Genomic DNA, 17616 nt, shown 5'->3' with positions numbered 1-17616 from the left:
AATTTACCTCTCACATGCTCAGAAAGCAGGTGCCAACCTGATGCCCACCCCCCCTTCTTTAAGAGGAGGTGGCAGCCTGGCCCGTGCCTCGCTGGCTGCTTGTAAAGTGGAAACAGCTCCCTGGCTGCAGCAAACAGCATTCTGGCCAGCTGCTGAGATGCAAGGAACGTCCCCCTGTTCCCAGCTCCTGTTATCAGCACATTGTGTCAAGAGGGACGAAATGCCACGTTGTGTTTTTAGGGGTGACAAAGCCAGTTTTGCCCAGTCGCACCCGCGGGCGCTGACGGGAGCGTCGGTGCCCAGAGCTCTGCAGGGTGGGCTGGGGTGCAGGGGGGACCTGCTGGGGCAGGGCTGTGCTCCAGAAGGGAATGGCCCTTGGTGAAGCCTCCTGACAGGGTGGACTCAAGGGGTAAACAGGGTGTTTCCTTCTCTGCTGCGTGGATTTTTCAGCTGGGTGAGTTGCCTGTTGGCTGAAGGGTGAGCACACCTGGAGCCTGGGGGTGGCAGCACCACTGAGGGCTCTGCTCTGCCCCACAGGCTGAGGGTTGGAAAAATTGCATCCAAATTCATCTTGCTCACCTGGCTTTTGTGTATGCCTCAAATTTTCAGCCTATTTGTTGAGAAACCAAGTTTCCAATTAACTGCTGAACTTCTGTTTGTGGGAACCACCTACTGAGAAAGCTCTTGTAAAGGGAAACAGGTAGAAGGGTAAACTATTCTTGGTGGAGACCATGCATGCAGTGAGCTGTTGGCAATGGGAATTATCAAAGGAAGAAGCTGTCCCAGCTGGAGCCTCTGTGCACTGGTCACCATACAAGTGCTCAGGGCATTTATCAGAATTCATAGCATCATGGGATGGTTTGGATTGGAAGGGACCTTACAGATCATCCAGTCCCACCCCTGCATGGGCAGGGACACCTCCCACCAGCCAAGGTTGCTCCAAGCCCCATCCAACCTGCCCTTCAACACCCCCAGGGATGGGGCAGCCACAGCTTCCCTGGGCAACCTGGGCCAGGCTCTCACCACCCCATGGCAAAGAATTTCCTCCTGATCTCTAACCTAAATCTCCCTCTTCCAGTTTTAATACATTACCCCATGTCCTCTTACTACAGTATCTTGTAAAAAGTCCCATCCTACCTTTCCTGGTGCCCCTTCAGATACTGGAAGGCCTAAACTTGCAGGTATTTTGTGCTAGAAAAGATGAGCACTTTCTCCAAAGGAGGCTTTTATTCAGGCAGCTCCTGTCCCTGCTACCCTGGCTGCTTCCTCCTGTCAGCCCCCACTTTATCAGGATGCTCCTTTTTTACCAGGTTATTTTCCCTCCAGGCCAGTTTGGCTGCCTGGTAACATCCCTGTGCTGCAGCAAGGTGGCAGGAAAACACAGAGAAAGGGGACCAGTGGGGCTGCTTCCAGCATGGGCTGAAAGTCTGAGGACTTTTATTTTCTCCACACCTTGGTGAACAATTATTCATACATGAAGTCTCAATTTGGCAGCCTTTTCTTCTTAGAAACAGCCTGTTTTGAGGGTATCTTTCAGCTCTCATGTAAAGGAAGGATGGATTGCATTACTCTGTCATTCCTGGGAAGAACAGCATGTTCTCACTGCTTTTCCCTTTGTATAAGCCATCCTAAATAATGGCTGGATACTTTTCCTGCACGTCCCCCTCCCCTCCCTCAACAAATTGTTATTTTATGCAGTAGCCAAGCTAAAAAAGGAAAGTTACTATCATGCCAAAAAGTGCAACTTTGATAAAATGGGAGGGCATCAGTTATCATAAGTGTGACTGGCTTGGGATCCAAAGAGAATAATGTGGGATGCCTATCAAGTGCCTGGATACAATGAAGTGAATTCCTAAATGAAGGCAGTAAACACCTAAGAGGAACAAAATAGGAACAGGTGTTTTGCTCTAATGCAAAGAAAGCTAGGCAGGAAGAGCAGGACTGACATTGTATCCTAGAAGATGCCATATTTTCACCCCATAATGCATGATTTAACAGCTTTAGGTGCATTCAGAGCTGTGGGTTTAATTGCTCCAATCTGGAAAGCAATTTAAAGGGAAAGGAAAATCTTTAGTATGTCTTGTGGGTTATCCTACACTCGTGTCACCTTGAAGGGGATGCTCTTGTGTCCTTTGGCTGTGCAGTGTGAGGTTAAGGGGGGTGGAAAAAATGCCCTTTTGGCAGTTTCTGAGTCAAAAGTGCCCAGGACAGGGTTGAAAAGGATCTTTCTACAGGCTTTATTCTTTATTCTCTGTGATAAACTGTGTTGTACTTTTATATGATGGTAGTAATTCCACACTTCTGGGTTATCCAGAATCAATGCCTGAAGTCTGCTGAGCTGAAAAGCAGCCACCAGACCAACCCTCTGTGAGTTGATGATGCCCCTTGCAGCACTGAGCAAGAGCAGCCCCTGCTTCAGGAGCAGGAGAGGCTTTCTTGCTGCTCCTTCCCAAAAAAGCTTGGCTGCAAAAATAGGGGAAGGAAATGTAGGTTGTGCACCAGTCAGTTTTGGGGGGTCTCATATTCTGGTGTCTCCAAAAAAAGATCTGAAAGTGCATTAAATCCAGAGGTGGATTTGGGCACTGTCAGTATTCTGGGCTTTGTGTGGCTGAGCCAAGAGGGTATTTATTACCCCTTGGGTCTAAAAAGGACACAAAGTTTCCACAGGTCTGGCATGGGTCATGCTTTTCCATCTCTTTTTAAAAAGGGAAAACCCTCCTTATCTTCCAGCCCCTTATCTTACAGCTCATGAGATGCCATGTGGCTCCCTGTGGCTGTTAACCCCCCTGCCCCATGCACTGCAATTTCCAGCCCACCTGACCTCGATTGCCAAGGCTTATCTTTTAAATATGACCATTATAAACACTCCCCAATTTAATAGGCCGAATATCTTCAAAGAAGTGGCTCTGCTCTTGAGAAGCAGTCCTGCTTTGATAGAGGTTGTTTTGCAGCGGAAGTGGAGGAATGTGCAGTTTATACTAAACCAACGTGCACTTGTCCTCGTGGTGGAGACTTCTGAGCCCCAGCCAAGCCTTTCCACGTCATCAGTGCCTGCTGTGGGCTGGGAAGGAGTTATTTAAATTCACACTTTTGATCTTTGCAGAAAGGAGCATGTGGCATTTCCAGCCCATTTCACAACGCTTCTCCTAGACCCACGGGAGAAGTTTCTCCCTAAAACAACTCCTGAGCCTCATGCCCAGGTGAGTTATGGGCTCCTTGTAAATATAAAAAAAATTAAATAAACCCAACAGCAGCTCTGTCAAGGTCATCTGGAATCACAGAAAAGAAATGTGAATGGCAACAGTTGCTCTGAAATGTTGGCAAGCAAAGAGCATCTCACAGGAACTCTGGAAACCTCTCGATTTGGGTGTTGGGAAGATGAGGGTCCTGAAGGTGCAAGGTGGGAACTTGGACTTGCAGCACCAATGGTGTTAGTGGTGCTTGAAAGAGATTTCAGGACACAAGAAGTGTGTAATCCCAGGATGACATAGCACGTGGAACATGGAGGTGATGGGGAAGGTGAGGTTTGGATAGCTCAGCTTCAAAGGTGGTTAAGCCTGGTGGAGGCCACAGTGTCCTGAGGCTCTTCTCTGTAATGTCCATCCCTCTGCAAGGCTGAGGGCTGTGGAGCTTTGCACCAGCAGGTCCAGACCCACTGGTCCAATGTGTTCCTCACTGAGATTTTAAATTACCAAGTTTCAGATTTGAAACTTTTTAATCAGATTTGAAATATTTAAATCAGATTTGATCATTGTAGGAGGAGAGGACTTCTGGAAGGCACTGAGCTGCTAAAGTAGCCCCATGTAGTAACCCCATGCAAGACTCCAAAAAAATTAATTCCCTGGTGTGAAGGTTTGTGGGCAGAACAGTGAGAAGCTGTGTAGTCTCTGGGGATCCTATGGAAAGGAAAACCACCTGCAGCCAGAGCCTCTAGGTCTATGGGTCAGATTCTTAACTGCAGCTCAAGTTTCACAGGCGTCTCCTTTATATCCCCAGCTGAGCAAAGACAGATTCAATGCCCCAGACTGAATCAAAGTCTGAGACTAAGGAATCTGAGCTCAGTTGCAGGGCTAGAAAAATACCCCTGAGGAAGGCAAATAGCAGCAAGTGCCATATACCTAACAGTGACTTTTATTCTCTGATAACATTACCCCACTCCAATCTCCCTTTTTTCCCCACAGTTTTCTCTGTGACCCTTTCTCTCACCAGTTGGGTTTTCTCTGCAGGCTCTGCCAAGCAGGTCTGCAGCTTGTCTTGAGCTGAACCTTTGTATCACCAAAGCCAAGTCCCTGGTAGGAGTAATCCAGTGTCATGGCATGAACTTGGCACAGAGACATATGTTTGGTCCTAGACATCTTGTGGAAAACTCCTGCAGATCCCTGTGGCTTTCCCTTTTCTGTTCCCATGAAGGCTCTGGGCTGGGCTGAGCCTGTGTGGTGTTGTTCCACCTTCTTCATGTAAATGAGGAGTGAAAGGTTTTTCTTGCAGAGTCCTGCTATTTTCTTTCCTACACCAAAAGCTTCAGCAGCATCATGGTACTGCTGGGAGGGCGACTTGCTGGGAGGGCAACTTGCTGGCAGGCAGAGGGAAAACAGGCAGAGAAGTTTACAAACAGCCACACTGGCACCTTGAGACCTTCAGGTCCAGTCAGTTACTGATGGCAGCAGGTGACAGGGAGAGACCCACCTCATTGTTGGGGTGCAAACCCAGGTTTCCAGCAAGGTGGCTGAGGAAATCCTGTTCTACCCTGATGAAATGATGTAAAACACAAGTGGAGGCAGTAAATAACTCCAGATCTGTGATTCTTTGAAGACTGTCCACCATGAAAAATGCAGAAGCCTCTTTTTCTGTACCAGATGAAGTTGCTGCTGGACTCTGCACAAAGAGCTCTGAGTGTGGGTAAGTGAAGGTGCTCCCCAAAGCCTTGTCAGCAGCTGGGCTGGAGTTCTGTGCACACGGTTGCAAGGAACAGTGATTTAAAATAACTGAACAGCCACTTAACTGAAGAGGTATTTGTGACACTGTCATTTTATACCTGGAGCCTTGATACCAGTGATTCTGAATGATGCTGCATGAGAGCTGTTCCCAGTGGACCTCATGGGCTGTCCAGGCTCCTTGTGCTTTGGGAGAGCAATCAGCAGCTGCATGTGTGGATGGAGCATCTCAGCCTAGGCACACTGTGTGATGGGCTGTGCCACCCCAGACCTTGGGGCTGGTCTGTCTCCCCAGACCCAAGATTATGGACTTTCTGTTCCACTCAGAAGCACTGTGGGTGTCTGCAGCAAGGAGCCAGCAGGCTGGCAGGAGGGATGCTTGCTGGTTTGTTCTTGTCAAGGCATAATGTGTCCTTAAACTGATCTTCTGAGTGCAAGATATTCTGATTGAGCAGCAAAGAGTATTGGCCTGTTCTACAGGTAACTTGAGCAGCTGGAGGTGAAACCCCCCCAAAAAAAAGCTAAATAATATTCTGGATATTTGCTGTTTCACAGCATAAACCAGCCTCTAACTCCTGGGCTCCTTCCTCCAAACCAGCCCACGGTTGGTAGCAGAACATGGGACAATACAAGGCCCTGGCTCTGATCCTGCTTGGCAATCCCTGTGCATTCATGCTGCTGCACTTTACGTCTGTGCACAGCTGAGTGTCTTCTCCTAGTTGGTTTTGGCATCAGTTTTGCTCGTGGATTTAGATAAGTTTCTTATCTCCTCCTCAAGCATCTTGTTTTTCTTCTCCGTGTCCTCCCGTGAGCGCTCCAGATTCAGCAGCTTCAGCTCCAGTTCCTCAGACTTCTTCTTCTCCCTCTCGATGTCTTGATTCAGCCTCACCACTTTGGCCCAGACTTCATAGTTTTCCTTCTCAAGACTGCAAAGAGAAATGGAGCATGAAAAGATTGGATCAGAAGAGATGCTGGGAGGTCATTGTTTGGCTCTCAAGGAGTCTGCCCTCTGTGTCATTAAGAATCAAAATTAGCCAGAGGTTCTGCCCTGATCCCCTGACACTCAAAGGTCACATAACATGGTGCAAGAAATAGATAATAGAATATAATATTTATAATTACTATTTAATATTATATTTAATTTTAATGTCATAGTTTAATTTCATGTTATTTATATGAATATTAATAACTAAATTTAATATTAGTTAATATAATATAAAATATTTATTATTTTATATTTACTATATATATGATAATATGATCACAATGTGTGAAGCTGTTGCAACACTGATGGTTACAACTAATAATGCAACAAGGCAACTGCAGAATTGTGGATAGTATAATGGTACAATATTGCAGTGATAGCAAGAATTATGGCTCTGATAATTGCAGAAACATTCTAAAATTATGCAGTAAGAACTATAGAGTATTAATATTGTAGCAATATGACATTAGCAACGGTCATGGCAGTACAGCACATGAGCCTTGACTTTTAGATAGCCTACTAAAATACTATATTTTATCTTTAGTCATCATTCTATCCTGTACTATTAGTATTAAACAAATCTGTGCAATGCTAGTGGTGTAAAACCAAGGAGCTAAAGCTTCACGCCCCCCAGAGCAGCACCCTGCAGTGTGTTACCTTTTAATTTGCTCCTCGTAGTCATTTTTCTGTGCCTCCATTTCCTTCTCCAGCTTCAGGATCATGTTTTGCAGGAACTCCCTGCTCTCCTGATCAGGCTTGGAGACCTCGGCAGGGCTGCTGGTGGGACTGGCACTTTCCTTTGGCTGATGGCTGGGACTGGGGCAGGGTAGAAACTCCTTATCAGAGCTGCTGCTGGAGGGGCTGGAGCTGCCTTCCCCACTTTCTGCCTGGGGGGTGGGAACGTTCTCGTGGGTGGGAGCCCGGTGAAGGTCGAGCAGCTTAAACAGATCATGGGACAAGGTTCTCTTGTGCCCCTCGGGGCCCGCGCTGCTCCCCGGGGAGCTCTTCCAAAAGTCACTGGCAAAGATGCCATTTCTGTCCTTGCTGCCTTTCTCCCCCAGAGGAGCAGGTGTCAGGAAGGATTTCCTGTTAGGTAAAGTCTGGGTTCTTTTCCTTGCCTGTGTTTTCCACGCTCCCGGGGTGTGTTTGGAGCCGTTATCTTCCCTGGGTGCAGCTGAGCTGGCAGCTGGTCCGGGGGCACTGCTGGAACTTGGGTCGTCTCTCTGGAAAAGAGACCTGGGGCATTAGGGCAGCCTGGTCCTGCTCTGGGTTGCTGTGACTGCTCTGACTGCAATCAGAACTTTTTAACACGCTAACAGGAATGGCCACAAGTTTTTCATGAAAAACCAGTTGGGTTTGCACCATGTTTTCCATGAAAAAGGACTTTTTGCAGAGATTCTTTCTATCTGAAAAAAGCCTTTAATCCTCATTGTTTTCACCTCACCAACATGAACTGAAAAGGCTTAATCTATTCTGCCTTTTAGCTAAAAAACTGTAGAAGTTTTCCTTTTTCCCAGAGCACTAGATTTTCCACAGGAAAATGGAAAATTTCTCTATATCATTTTCCTGATGCAGATATTCCAGGGATGACAGTTATGGCTCTTTACCCTATTAATAGCAAGTGCTCCTAGTGGCTCACTGGCCTGTTAAACCCATCAGAATTAATCACACCTTTATAAAGCTTTTGTTTTATTATCTGTAGCTTTACCATTTGCCTTTGGATTGAGCTGTCTGCCCTGGGCACCACAGGGTCCTCTGCAGTGTCCCAGCCCACGGAGCTGCGTGGGATGGGGGCTTTCTTGTCATCTTTTTGAGCAGGTGGGGAGGGTGGCACATCCTTGGATGGGGGGAAGAGGTTTGCATGGTCACTTATCATCACAGTCATCACCTTCTGGATCTGTGGCGTGCCTGGAAGCAAACAGAGATTTGTCAGAGGCAAGGCCAAGGCTTCCTTCCACCCACACCTGCATTTTCTGGTTGGTTTCTCTGCCTAGTTTTTGTGGTGTCCACAATGGAGATGCACACAGAGATGCAGGTGAAGACAAGGAGCACGATCACAAAACCATGTATGTCACTCCAGAACAGCAGGAGTTGGCTGTGGAGCAGCCAGTACAGGAGTCTGTCCAGCTGCACCAAGCCACAAATTGTGCTGCTTTGGCTCAACAAGCAAACTGCAAAAAATCAGTTACATGGACAGGAATATGAACATCTGGTCCATTTTCCTGGGATGTTTGTAGAGTAGAGCAATCTTTGGTCTGAAAATATTTCTTCTGTTAGTTCTGCTGCATCTGTCTTTGCCCACTGGATTACAGTTTGGCTCAGCTAAACAGGAACTTGACCTGCCTTTTTTTCTCTAGGAAGAATTTGACACGTTTCTGCTCCAAGGAAAAGAAAGATGACTTCACCAAATTCCTGGATTGTTTGAAATCTATGGAGGGAACACACAGTGCAACTCCTAAGGGCTTTTTGTCACCATAAATACATTTTAAATGTGGTTTTATTCTCCCTGCTGTGCTTGCTGTTCCCAGGCATGTCTGGCTTATATCCATGGGCCTACAGTAGAAACTTTTTCATTCCAAGACTGTGGATGCAACTGAGTATTTCAGCATGTCAGCTGCTTGTATGCCAATTATTCCAGGAGTCCTTTTTACCTCTCATAATAATTGCAGGATCCTCTATCTTGGGTCTGATGAGGTTGACTCCAATCACTGTTGCCAGGTTATCCACACTCATCTTGTTGACACTAGAGTTCAACTGTATTTCGTGTAGAAACCTGCCAGAATCCAAGGGCAAATATTTCAAGTCAGAGAAGGAGGACTGCAAAAAGCCTTACACAGCCACTGGTGTAAAATCCTGATTAATCCATCCAGCTCTTCCTCTGAGGACAGAACCAGTTAATTGCAACAAACTGGAGCAGAGCCTTACTAATAGAAAAGATACCATGTGATGAGCTGCTCACCCAAAAAGAAAGGGAAACCCCCCATTTAATGTTTAATAACCAGAGGAAAAACCACCCAGGCTGGGTGAGACCAAACAGTTCTGTTGCACAAGGCTTTGTCTAGAAAAACTAGACTTGATTTTAATTCTCAGGGATTCAGAAGTGAGTTTTAGGGCAGCCTTTTTTGCCCTGGCATTGTCAAGGTGATTATCCCTGTGGCTGAAACTGTCCCCTTACAAGAGTCAGGACCTGGTGCCTCGAGGAGAACCACAACATCTTGTAAGAGATGTAAGACTCCTCTTTCTCTAGAGGAGTCAGCCTCAGCCTTCAGGATGATATTTCTACTCAGCAACACCAAATCTGAGCTGTTTATGACTTGTGCAGAGGACTGACCTGCAGATATAGCTGAGGAGGTTGTAGTTGTCTCTGGGAAGAAGGGACAGTTGCTTCAGGAGCTCCTGATGGCCCTAAATGCAAGTTAAGAATCAGCTCTATAAATATGGACAGATACATACTGGCTCAGGAGTGGCTCTTGGTCACTCCATCCATCCCTGTAGGGTCTCACCTTTTAGCATTTGCTTGCCATGGAAATTACATTTCTCTGGGAGACCAAGCGTGGACATGGGGAAGTGTTTGCACAAGAAGAGCAAGAAGAAGCAGCTCATTGCCCATTGCCCAGGAAGGAGCAGAGACCCTGTGATGAGCTCTTTGAAAGGGCTGATCATGCCTTATCTTGCATTTCTTGTCTACAAACACTTAGGACACTTTTAACCCCAAAGATCCTGAAGTGAAATAACCTACAAGAAACATTTGCCCTTGAAATACAGGGCTGAATCCTGCAGCTCACAGAGCTCATGCTACCCAGGGTATCTGCTTTCTTTTTGTGTGGATAGGAACTGCATCCATGACTGGGTTGGTTTTCTTTTCTGCAATGGGGGTGTTTCTTTTCCACCAAAATATATAGTTAGGAAAAGGCAGTTCCTGTTTCTCACTTCTTCCTCTCCCAAATCCCCACTTCCTTCCTTGCTCACACCCAAGCCCTCCACCAGCTCTGCTGCCAGCTCAGGCTGATGGAGGCTGCAGGAGGCTGTTTCCTTCCTCTCTTGGTTTTCACACTCTCTGTTTGCTGCAAGGCCTCAACGAAAAGAGGTGCTGAGCAGCTCTTAGATCTCCTCCAGAAATTTAAGCTTTAAAATGGATCAAGCCCATGTTGTCAAGTTGGGAAACCTCAGTGGCTTTGTGAGATTTTATCTTTGTAATTATATATATATATATTTTTCCAGATTTCAAAGCTCAGTAAGCATACAGCTCACAGTGCACAGCTGTGTCTGCACCCTGCACCTCCAGCTCCCAAAGCCCTCACCACTCAGCTTGTCTGGAGGCCAAGAGGAGTGAAATGAGTCTCTACCTTTCTCTCATCTGCATCCAGGGTCTGGCCACACAGCAGGAAATCCTCGTACTGCATCCAGGGCACGACGGGCTCGGGGAGCTCCCGCAGGTAGAGCTTGAGCAGAGAGGCCACGGTGTGCACGTCTGTGTCCCTGCAAGAGCCACGAGCCACTCACCCCAAACTGGCACCCAGGGGGGAGCAAACCCTACAGGAGGTTGTAGCAAGGTGAGGGTTGGTCTCTTCCCCCAGGTAAGGAGTGACAGAACAAGGGGAAATGGGCTCAAGTTGGGCCAGGAGAGGTTTAGATTAGATGTTTGAAAGAATTCCTGCACTGAAAGGGGAATGTGGCACAGGCTGCCCAGGGAGGTGGTTGAATCCCCATCCCAGGAGGGGTTTGAGAGGCTTGCAGATGTGGTGCTGAGGGACATGGTAGACACATGCACTGTCTGTCTCACTGTCTCACTGCCCCATGGTAGGGACATGCACTGGACTTGGTAGAGTTGGGTTAATGGTTGGTAGAACTGGGTGGTGGTTGGATTTGATGATCTTAAAGGTCTTTTCCTACCAGAATGATTCTGTGGTTCTGTGATTCAAGCTCTGTGTAGAGATGCAGGAGACAGAGAAGGATAAATAAGGCCAAAGCAAGCTTGGGGTTTCCACAGGACACCACGAGCCAGGGAACAGCCCCAGCTGGCAGGGAAACAAATTCTTGGTGGAGATTTTCCCCACCATGAGGTGGGCAGGATCCCAGTGTTCATACCCAGGCTGAGCCTTCCCAGCCTGCGTGTGACTCCTGAGGGTTTGTATGCAAATACTGTCTGGTGTTCCCATGTTTGGCAGGGACTCCCACTCTGCTGGCAAAGCTTTCCTGGGGTTCTGAAGATTAACAGCAATTACTGAAGATGTTCTGCTGGGACAGATGTTTGCAGCTTTGCATACCATGTAGTTTACATTATGTCAGAAGGACACTGTCAAGATCATAAGCCTCTAATTTGACCTACCTTGAAGTTGCTAAACTGTTGTAACCTTCTAGCAAAACAATCCCCCAGGTCATTTATTTTTAGGATCGGTTGGGATTTTTAAAATACTATTATTTTTAACAAATGTGCAGAGCCACAAAGGAATTTTTTTCAGAGCTGTGTTTTTGTAGGGCCTACCAATCACACCATTGGCCAGTCTGGATGCCTGGGCTGCAACAGCAGCTTCCTAATGCTCCCCACTCAATCCTGCCATGCTTGTGTACACAAGGGATGCCTGTGCAAACCCAAACAGGCTGTGAAGGTGGCACTGAAGGTTGAACCAGCATCTTGCAGTGTTCAGGTCACTGGAAACCCCATTATTATTTGCATTCTTCCTTGCTAATAATGCATTGTTGTGCGTGGGAGTTGCAGTCACCACCCTGAGATCACCACAACAATGGTCATACCAAACCCTGCAGCACAGGGTAACACCACAGAGTGCTGGGAAAAGGGCCAAACTCCCTCACCATGCCCTGCTGCAAAACCCTGTTCTGGAAAGCAAACAAGAAAAGGCTTCAGCTTCCTCTGACCCTTGTGCAGGTTACAGCAGGAAAGCTCTCAGCAGGGCTCTGGCACCCAGAAAGCAAAAAATATTGAGCTGCAGCACCAGCCAAGGTGCATCAGGGTTTTTTACCTTTCTTCTCTCATTTTGCGCAGGGCATGGCAGAGGTTCCAGTGGCAAATGTCCCTCTCCAAAGCCCCCCTGAGACCTACCAGCAGGGACAGGCAGCTCTCAGCTTTAGGGAGTTGGTCATTTCCTCGGCCCTTCAGAGAAAGGGGGTCAGCCTTGCAGAAGCCAGAATCTCTCTCTCACCTCTATATGATGTTGTAGGGCAAAGCAACATGAGGAAAATACCACGGCCATGGGCTGGCAGGGAAAGAAATAACTTCTCCTGTGTGCATGAGGTGTTGTCTGAGCTTGTTTCTGACCCACTATGTGCTCTCCTTTCTCTAAACCTCTGCCCTTAGCTAATGGGCTTTGTAGGGTCTTGCCTTTGCCTCCTTCCTTGGCTGCTCCTGCAGCTGATAATGACTGTGAGGGGGCAGGATTTTCCTAAATGCTTTCCTTTATCATAGAATCATAGAATGGTTTGGGTTGGAAGGGACCTTAAGGATCATCCAGTCCCAACCCCCTGCATGGGCAGGGACACCTCCCACCAGCCCAGGCTGCTCCAAGCCCCATCCAACCTGCCCTTCAACACCCCCAGGGATGGGGCAGCCACAGCTTCCCTGGGCAACCTGGGCCAGGCTCTCACCACCCTCAGGGAAAAGCAACATGAGGAAAATACCACGGCTATGGGCTGGCAGGGAAAGAAATAACTTCTCCTGTGTGCATGAGGTGTTGTCTGAGCTTGTTTCTGACCCACTATGTGCTCTCCTTTCTCTAAACCTCTGCCCTTAGCTAATGGGCTTTGTAGGGTCTTGCCTTTGCCTCCTTCCTTGGCTGCTCCTGCAGCTGATAATGACTGTGAGGGGGCAGGATTTTCCTAAATGCTTTCCTTTATCATAGAATCATAGAATGGTTTGGGTTGGAAGGGACCTTAAGGATCATCCAGTCCCAACCCCCTGCATGGGCAGGGACACCTCCCACCAGCCCAGGCTGCTCCAAGCCCCATCCAACCTGCCCTTCAACACCCCCAGGGATGGGGCAGCCACAGCTTCCCTGGGCAACCTGGGCCAGGCTCTCACCACCCTCACACTAAAGAACTTTTTCCTAATGTCCAGCCATTATTTCCATGAATCTCATCTCAGCACCCTCTGATTCTGCTTTTGCCTCCATTTGAGCTTTCTGCTGAATCCTCTCTCCATGTCAAACCCTTCTGGAGGTTCCAAGTTTCTTGCAGGGTATTGCTGGGCTCTCTGGGGGGGACAGGGTTAGAGAGGCTGCTTTGCCCCAGATTTTAGGGTAGATGAGACCTAGTTGAGCAGGAGGGGGGGAATCCAGTGTTACCTGTCAAACGAAGGCCTTTCCCCAGCATCGAAGGCATCCCTGAGCTGCTTCACCAGGTTGTCCTGGCCAGGCAGGCGAAAGATGCCCTCCTCACTCACACCGTGCTCCCGGATAAACTCAGCACTCTTCTGCACCAGGATGGGCACCTGGTGCTGCCCAAATTTCTGCTCATGAGCCATGGTCTCTGCCAAGCGCTGGCCAAACACGGCTGGGGAGAGGAGCGGGAGGTTAGAAGGTCAGAATCATGGCATGGTTTGGGTTGGAAGGGACCTTCAAGATCATCCAGTCCCACCCCTGCATGGGCAGGGACACCTCCCACCAGCCCAGGCTGCTCCAAGCCCCATCCAACCTGCCCTTCAACACCCCCAGGGATGGGGCAGCCACAGCTTCCCTGCCCAACCTGGGCCAGGCTCTCACCACCCTCAGAGGAAACAACTTTTTCCTGATCTCTAACCTAAATATCCCTCTTCCAGCTTAAAACCATTACCCCTTGTTCTGTCACTACACTCTCTGGTGAAAAGTCCCTCCCCAGGTTTCCTGTAGGCTGCCTTTAGGTATTGGAAGGTGCTCTAAGGTCTCCCTGGAGCCTTCTCTTCTCCAGGCTGAACACCCCAACTCTCCCAGCCTGGCTCCAGAACAGAGCTGCTCCAGCCCTCCCAGCATCTTTGTGGCCCCTCTGGACTCTCTCCGACAGCTCCATGTCCTTCCTGTGTTGAGGGCTCCAGAACTGGACACAATATTCCATGTGGGGTCTCAGGAGTGTAGAGAAGAGGGGCAGAACCCCCTCCCTCAACCTGCTGGCCACATTTCTGATGGGAATGGGATCAAGGATCCTGTCACCTCAAGCCTTGCCTGGGCATGGGGAGGGTGACTGCATAGCCAAGGCAGACTCTGCAGGGAAAACAGGTGCAGAAGGGCTGGGCTGAGAAACAAAAAGCTGGTAGAAAGCAAAGCAAGAACATGGGCAGGTGAAAGGCAAGATTCTTCAAGACTTTATCCCTGAAAATGAGTTGTTTTCAAAAACAACTTCTTCTGGGGTCAATAAGTCAATGAGGAAGTTCACAAAAGAGGTTGAAACCAGCCCAGAAATCCTTCATGCCTGGATGCTGTTTCCTTAGCACTGCCCATGTTTGCAGCAGACCTGACACCACAGGCTCTGGTCTAGGAGAAGGTTTCTAAGGCATTGCAAGTGATACGACAGCTCCCTTCTCTAGTTTCAAGGATTGATTGGCCCGGATTTGAAATCCTTGCACCAAAGGGCTGCAAAGCACCAGGTGGGAAGAAATCGCCTCTCCAAGAGCTCTCCCTGCTGCCCTTTACCTCCTGAAGATGCCCCCACCACTCGTCGGATGGATTTAACCCATTCCTCCATCTCAGACTGGGAATTAGCCATGAGCACACAGGTGTCCTGTCCTGCCCGGGTCTGGTCTCCAGAGACCCCTGCAAAAAAACACATTTATGCACCATTTATAGAGAGGATTGGAGGGGAAAAGGCACATTCTTGTTCTTTGCTAAATGTTTTTGGCTCCAACTTTCCCCATCGTGTCAGTTTGGGTGCAAAATGCAGCAGCACTTTTGCATCTCACCCTTGCTGAAGGTCTGCAAGAAAGGAACAGAAACTGCTCAACACTGCAGCTCGACAGGGCTCCTCAGCAAGGGAGGTGGGCACTGGCAGGGGCCCTGCCCCAGCCCTGACGTGTGAGTATTGAAAGCAGGACATTCCTTTTCACGTGGGGACCTTGAAAAGAAAATGACTTGCCCAAATGGTTGTGGGTGAACAGCCCAGCCCACACGTCTGCAAGGGGTGAAGTGTCCTCACCTGGGATGATTTCGAAGATAAATTTTCCTCCTTCCTCTGGGTTGCTGGCCACCTCCTTGATGGTGCTTCCCTGGAGAGACAGGCAGCCCTAGGACAAAGCAGAGCAGGAGCTGCAAATACCTGTGTCCCATCTCTGTGAGGTTGACACCACCTGTGTCAGCACTGAGGATCCAAGTCCTCTCGAGCTGATTCCAGGAGCTATCTGTAGATATATGCTAAAAATTACTTTTCAAACAATAAGGGACACTTCTTAAATGCCAGTTATTCTGATGAAGCAATTCTCAGAAAACTGGTTGGTTTGGGGGTTTTTATCCTCCCTTTTCATGTTTTTTTTAACCCCTGTTGGGAGTGGAGGAAGAAAATACAGAGGAGAAAGGACTTGGCAACACACTGGAGCATCTGGTTTCTGCTACACCAGAGCAGGAAAAACTGTTTCTTTAACACAGCATCAGTTCAAACCAAAAACCAAATCTGAAGTTTGCAGGAGAGGAGTAGAGTAAAAGAAGAAAAAGGGAGGGAAAAAGTAAAAGCCAAGAGGAAGACAGATGTTTCTCCTGGACCTTCCTTTCCCCAGCTGTCCCAGAGAACATGGGCTGCTTGGAACCCACTGGAGGGTTTGGGAGGGTGGGGAGAGGCCAAGGCAGGTGGGGCCAAGCAGGCTGTGAGTCAGCCCCGAGGCCTCCCGGGGCAGGAAATCAGCCTGTGCCACAGAAATGAAGTTTCCCAGTGGTTTCACCCTCCTGAAAGCCACTGGGGTCCTGCCAGCTGTGAGGACCATCCGTGCTCCGAAGGCCTGAGCTGAAGTTGTGTCAGTCAGAGTCACTGATGGGAACAGAGGGGCTGGAAATGACCCAGGATGATGCCTCAGGTCATGGTGAGAGCTGCCCAAAGTGCCAGGAATGGTGAGAAGCTTTTTACAGCACTTTCTGTTTCTACATCCCATTTACAGCTGGGGAGTCTGCTCCTCCCAGGCACCTCTGAGACAGGGCAAAACCAGACATGAGACCTGGATCCCACTGGGCTCTGTCCTGTGCTTCCATCCCCAGGATCTGCTGATGGGATCTATCTTCAGATCAGTTTTGCTGGCAGGAACAATTTGTATAGAGAACTGCTGGTCCAGCAAAGGGCAGGACCTTTCCCCTGAAAATTCTCAAAACGAGGAAAAGAGGGTGGATATTCAGGAAGGGAGTCACAGTATGGAGAAAATAGTTGAAAAACTACCAAGTTTCTTCCTGGCAAGAGTGCTATAATGGATACCCTGAGGAATGGTTTGTGTGGGTGAGACAGAGGGGATATAACATCCCAGAGGGGCTGAAGATGGGATGGTGCTGCTGGGGACCTGCAGACACTGGGCACTGGTGATGTTTAAATCATACCCAAGTGGGTGATCACACTCCTGTTTTATGCCAGGGGTTGGGTGCACATTGTGCTCTCCTGAGGATCTCAAAAAGCACCAGAACTGACACACACTGGAGAGCTCAGCAGATTTGATGCCTTTTCCTTTAGAGGAGCAGGCAGTGGGACAGGTTTCCTCTGGCCTTGTGGGGTGGACCAGGGTGGCAGCTGAATAACACAAACTGCATCCACACCCTGGAGCCTTCTGCAAAGGATGGGTCAGGATGGGATACAAACCTGGAGAGAGAGATTTCCTGTCCTTATCCCTCCAGCTGCCCTCTCCCTTGGCAAGAGGTTCTAAGGAAGCAGCTGCCCTTCATCTGTCCAGCCCACAGCCCTGCTGTGAGGTCTGTCTTGGGCAGATCCTCCCACCCAGGCTCTGCCAAAAGTCCTGCTTCTCTTTTCCTAAAAGCATCCTGTAAGATGCCTTTCCAACCAAGTGTGTGTCTGAAGCCTCTCCCAAAGCTCCTGGCATCTTGTGCACCCACTGCTGCACCTCCTGGTGCACCCACCTCTTGTTCTCCTCAGCCTAGTTCTGTTCCTTGGAGAATGACAGCAGCCTCCTAACTGGTAACTGTTGGCTGGGGAAGGAGTGACCAAACCCCCAGCAGGGCTTGCAGGAGCTTTAAGGATATTCAGAATTTAATGCCCTGATGTTCCTGATCAGGATGTATCATCTCTGTTACTGCCCAAAGGCAGGAAACCTCTGTGATTCCCTGCTCCAGACCCATCCCAGGGCTGCAAATTCCCCACAAGCAAAGAATCACAGCATGTTTGGAGTTGGAAGGGACCTTAAAGATCATCGAGTTCCAACCCCCTGCATGGGCAGGGACACCTCCCACTAGAGCAGGACTGCTCAGAGCCCCATCCACCCTGCCCTTCAACACCTCCAGGGATGGAGCCTCCACAACATCTCTGGGCAGCCTGTTCCAGTGTCTCACCACCCTCACACTGAAGAATTTCCACCTGATCTCTAAGCTAAATCTCTCTTCTTTCAGTTTACAACCATTACCCCTTGTCATCTCCCTGCAAGCCCCTGTAAAAAGTCCTTCCCCAGCTTTCCTGTAGCCCCTTCAGGTACTGAAAGGCCACGATGAGGTTTCCCTGGAGCCTTCTCTTCTTCAGACTGAGCAACCCCAACGTCTGTCCTCATCAGAGAGCTGCTCCAGCCCTCGGATCATTTTC

The 17616-nt window shown here is 48.8% G+C and overlaps 1 protein-coding gene across 1 annotated transcript in view; it reads right to left on the bottom strand.

Annotated features, from left to right (window-relative positions):
- Positions 1–5649: 5649 nt before the first annotated feature.
- The window catches only part of ARHGAP25 (Rho GTPase activating protein 25), a 20904-nt gene continuing 8937 nt past the window's right edge, over positions 5650–17616 (bottom strand). The window contains exons 2-10 of the mRNA XM_010003946.1: positions 15037–15124; positions 14538–14657; positions 13218–13425; positions 10266–10398; positions 9251–9324; positions 8571–8692; positions 7628–7827; positions 6577–7142; positions 5650–5860 (exon numbers count right to left, since the gene is read on the bottom strand). Of these exons, the coding sequence (XP_010002248.1) occupies positions 5650–5860; positions 6577–7142; positions 7628–7827; positions 8571–8692; positions 9251–9324; positions 10266–10398; positions 13218–13425; positions 14538–14657; positions 15037–15124 (1722 nt within the window). The remainder of the gene's footprint in view (positions 5861–6576; positions 7143–7627; positions 7828–8570; positions 8693–9250; positions 9325–10265; positions 10399–13217; positions 13426–14537; positions 14658–15036; positions 15125–17616) is intronic.

This window comes from Chaetura pelagica, unplaced genomic scaffold (assembly GCF_000747805.2).
Source record: "Chaetura pelagica isolate M959 unplaced genomic scaffold, ChaPel_1.0 scaffold528, whole genome shotgun sequence".
Lineage (NCBI taxonomy): Eukaryota > Metazoa > Chordata > Aves > Apodiformes > Apodidae > Chaetura > Chaetura pelagica.
Note: the sequence above shows the minus strand (reverse complement) of the source record. Positions and strands in the feature narration are given on the sequence as shown.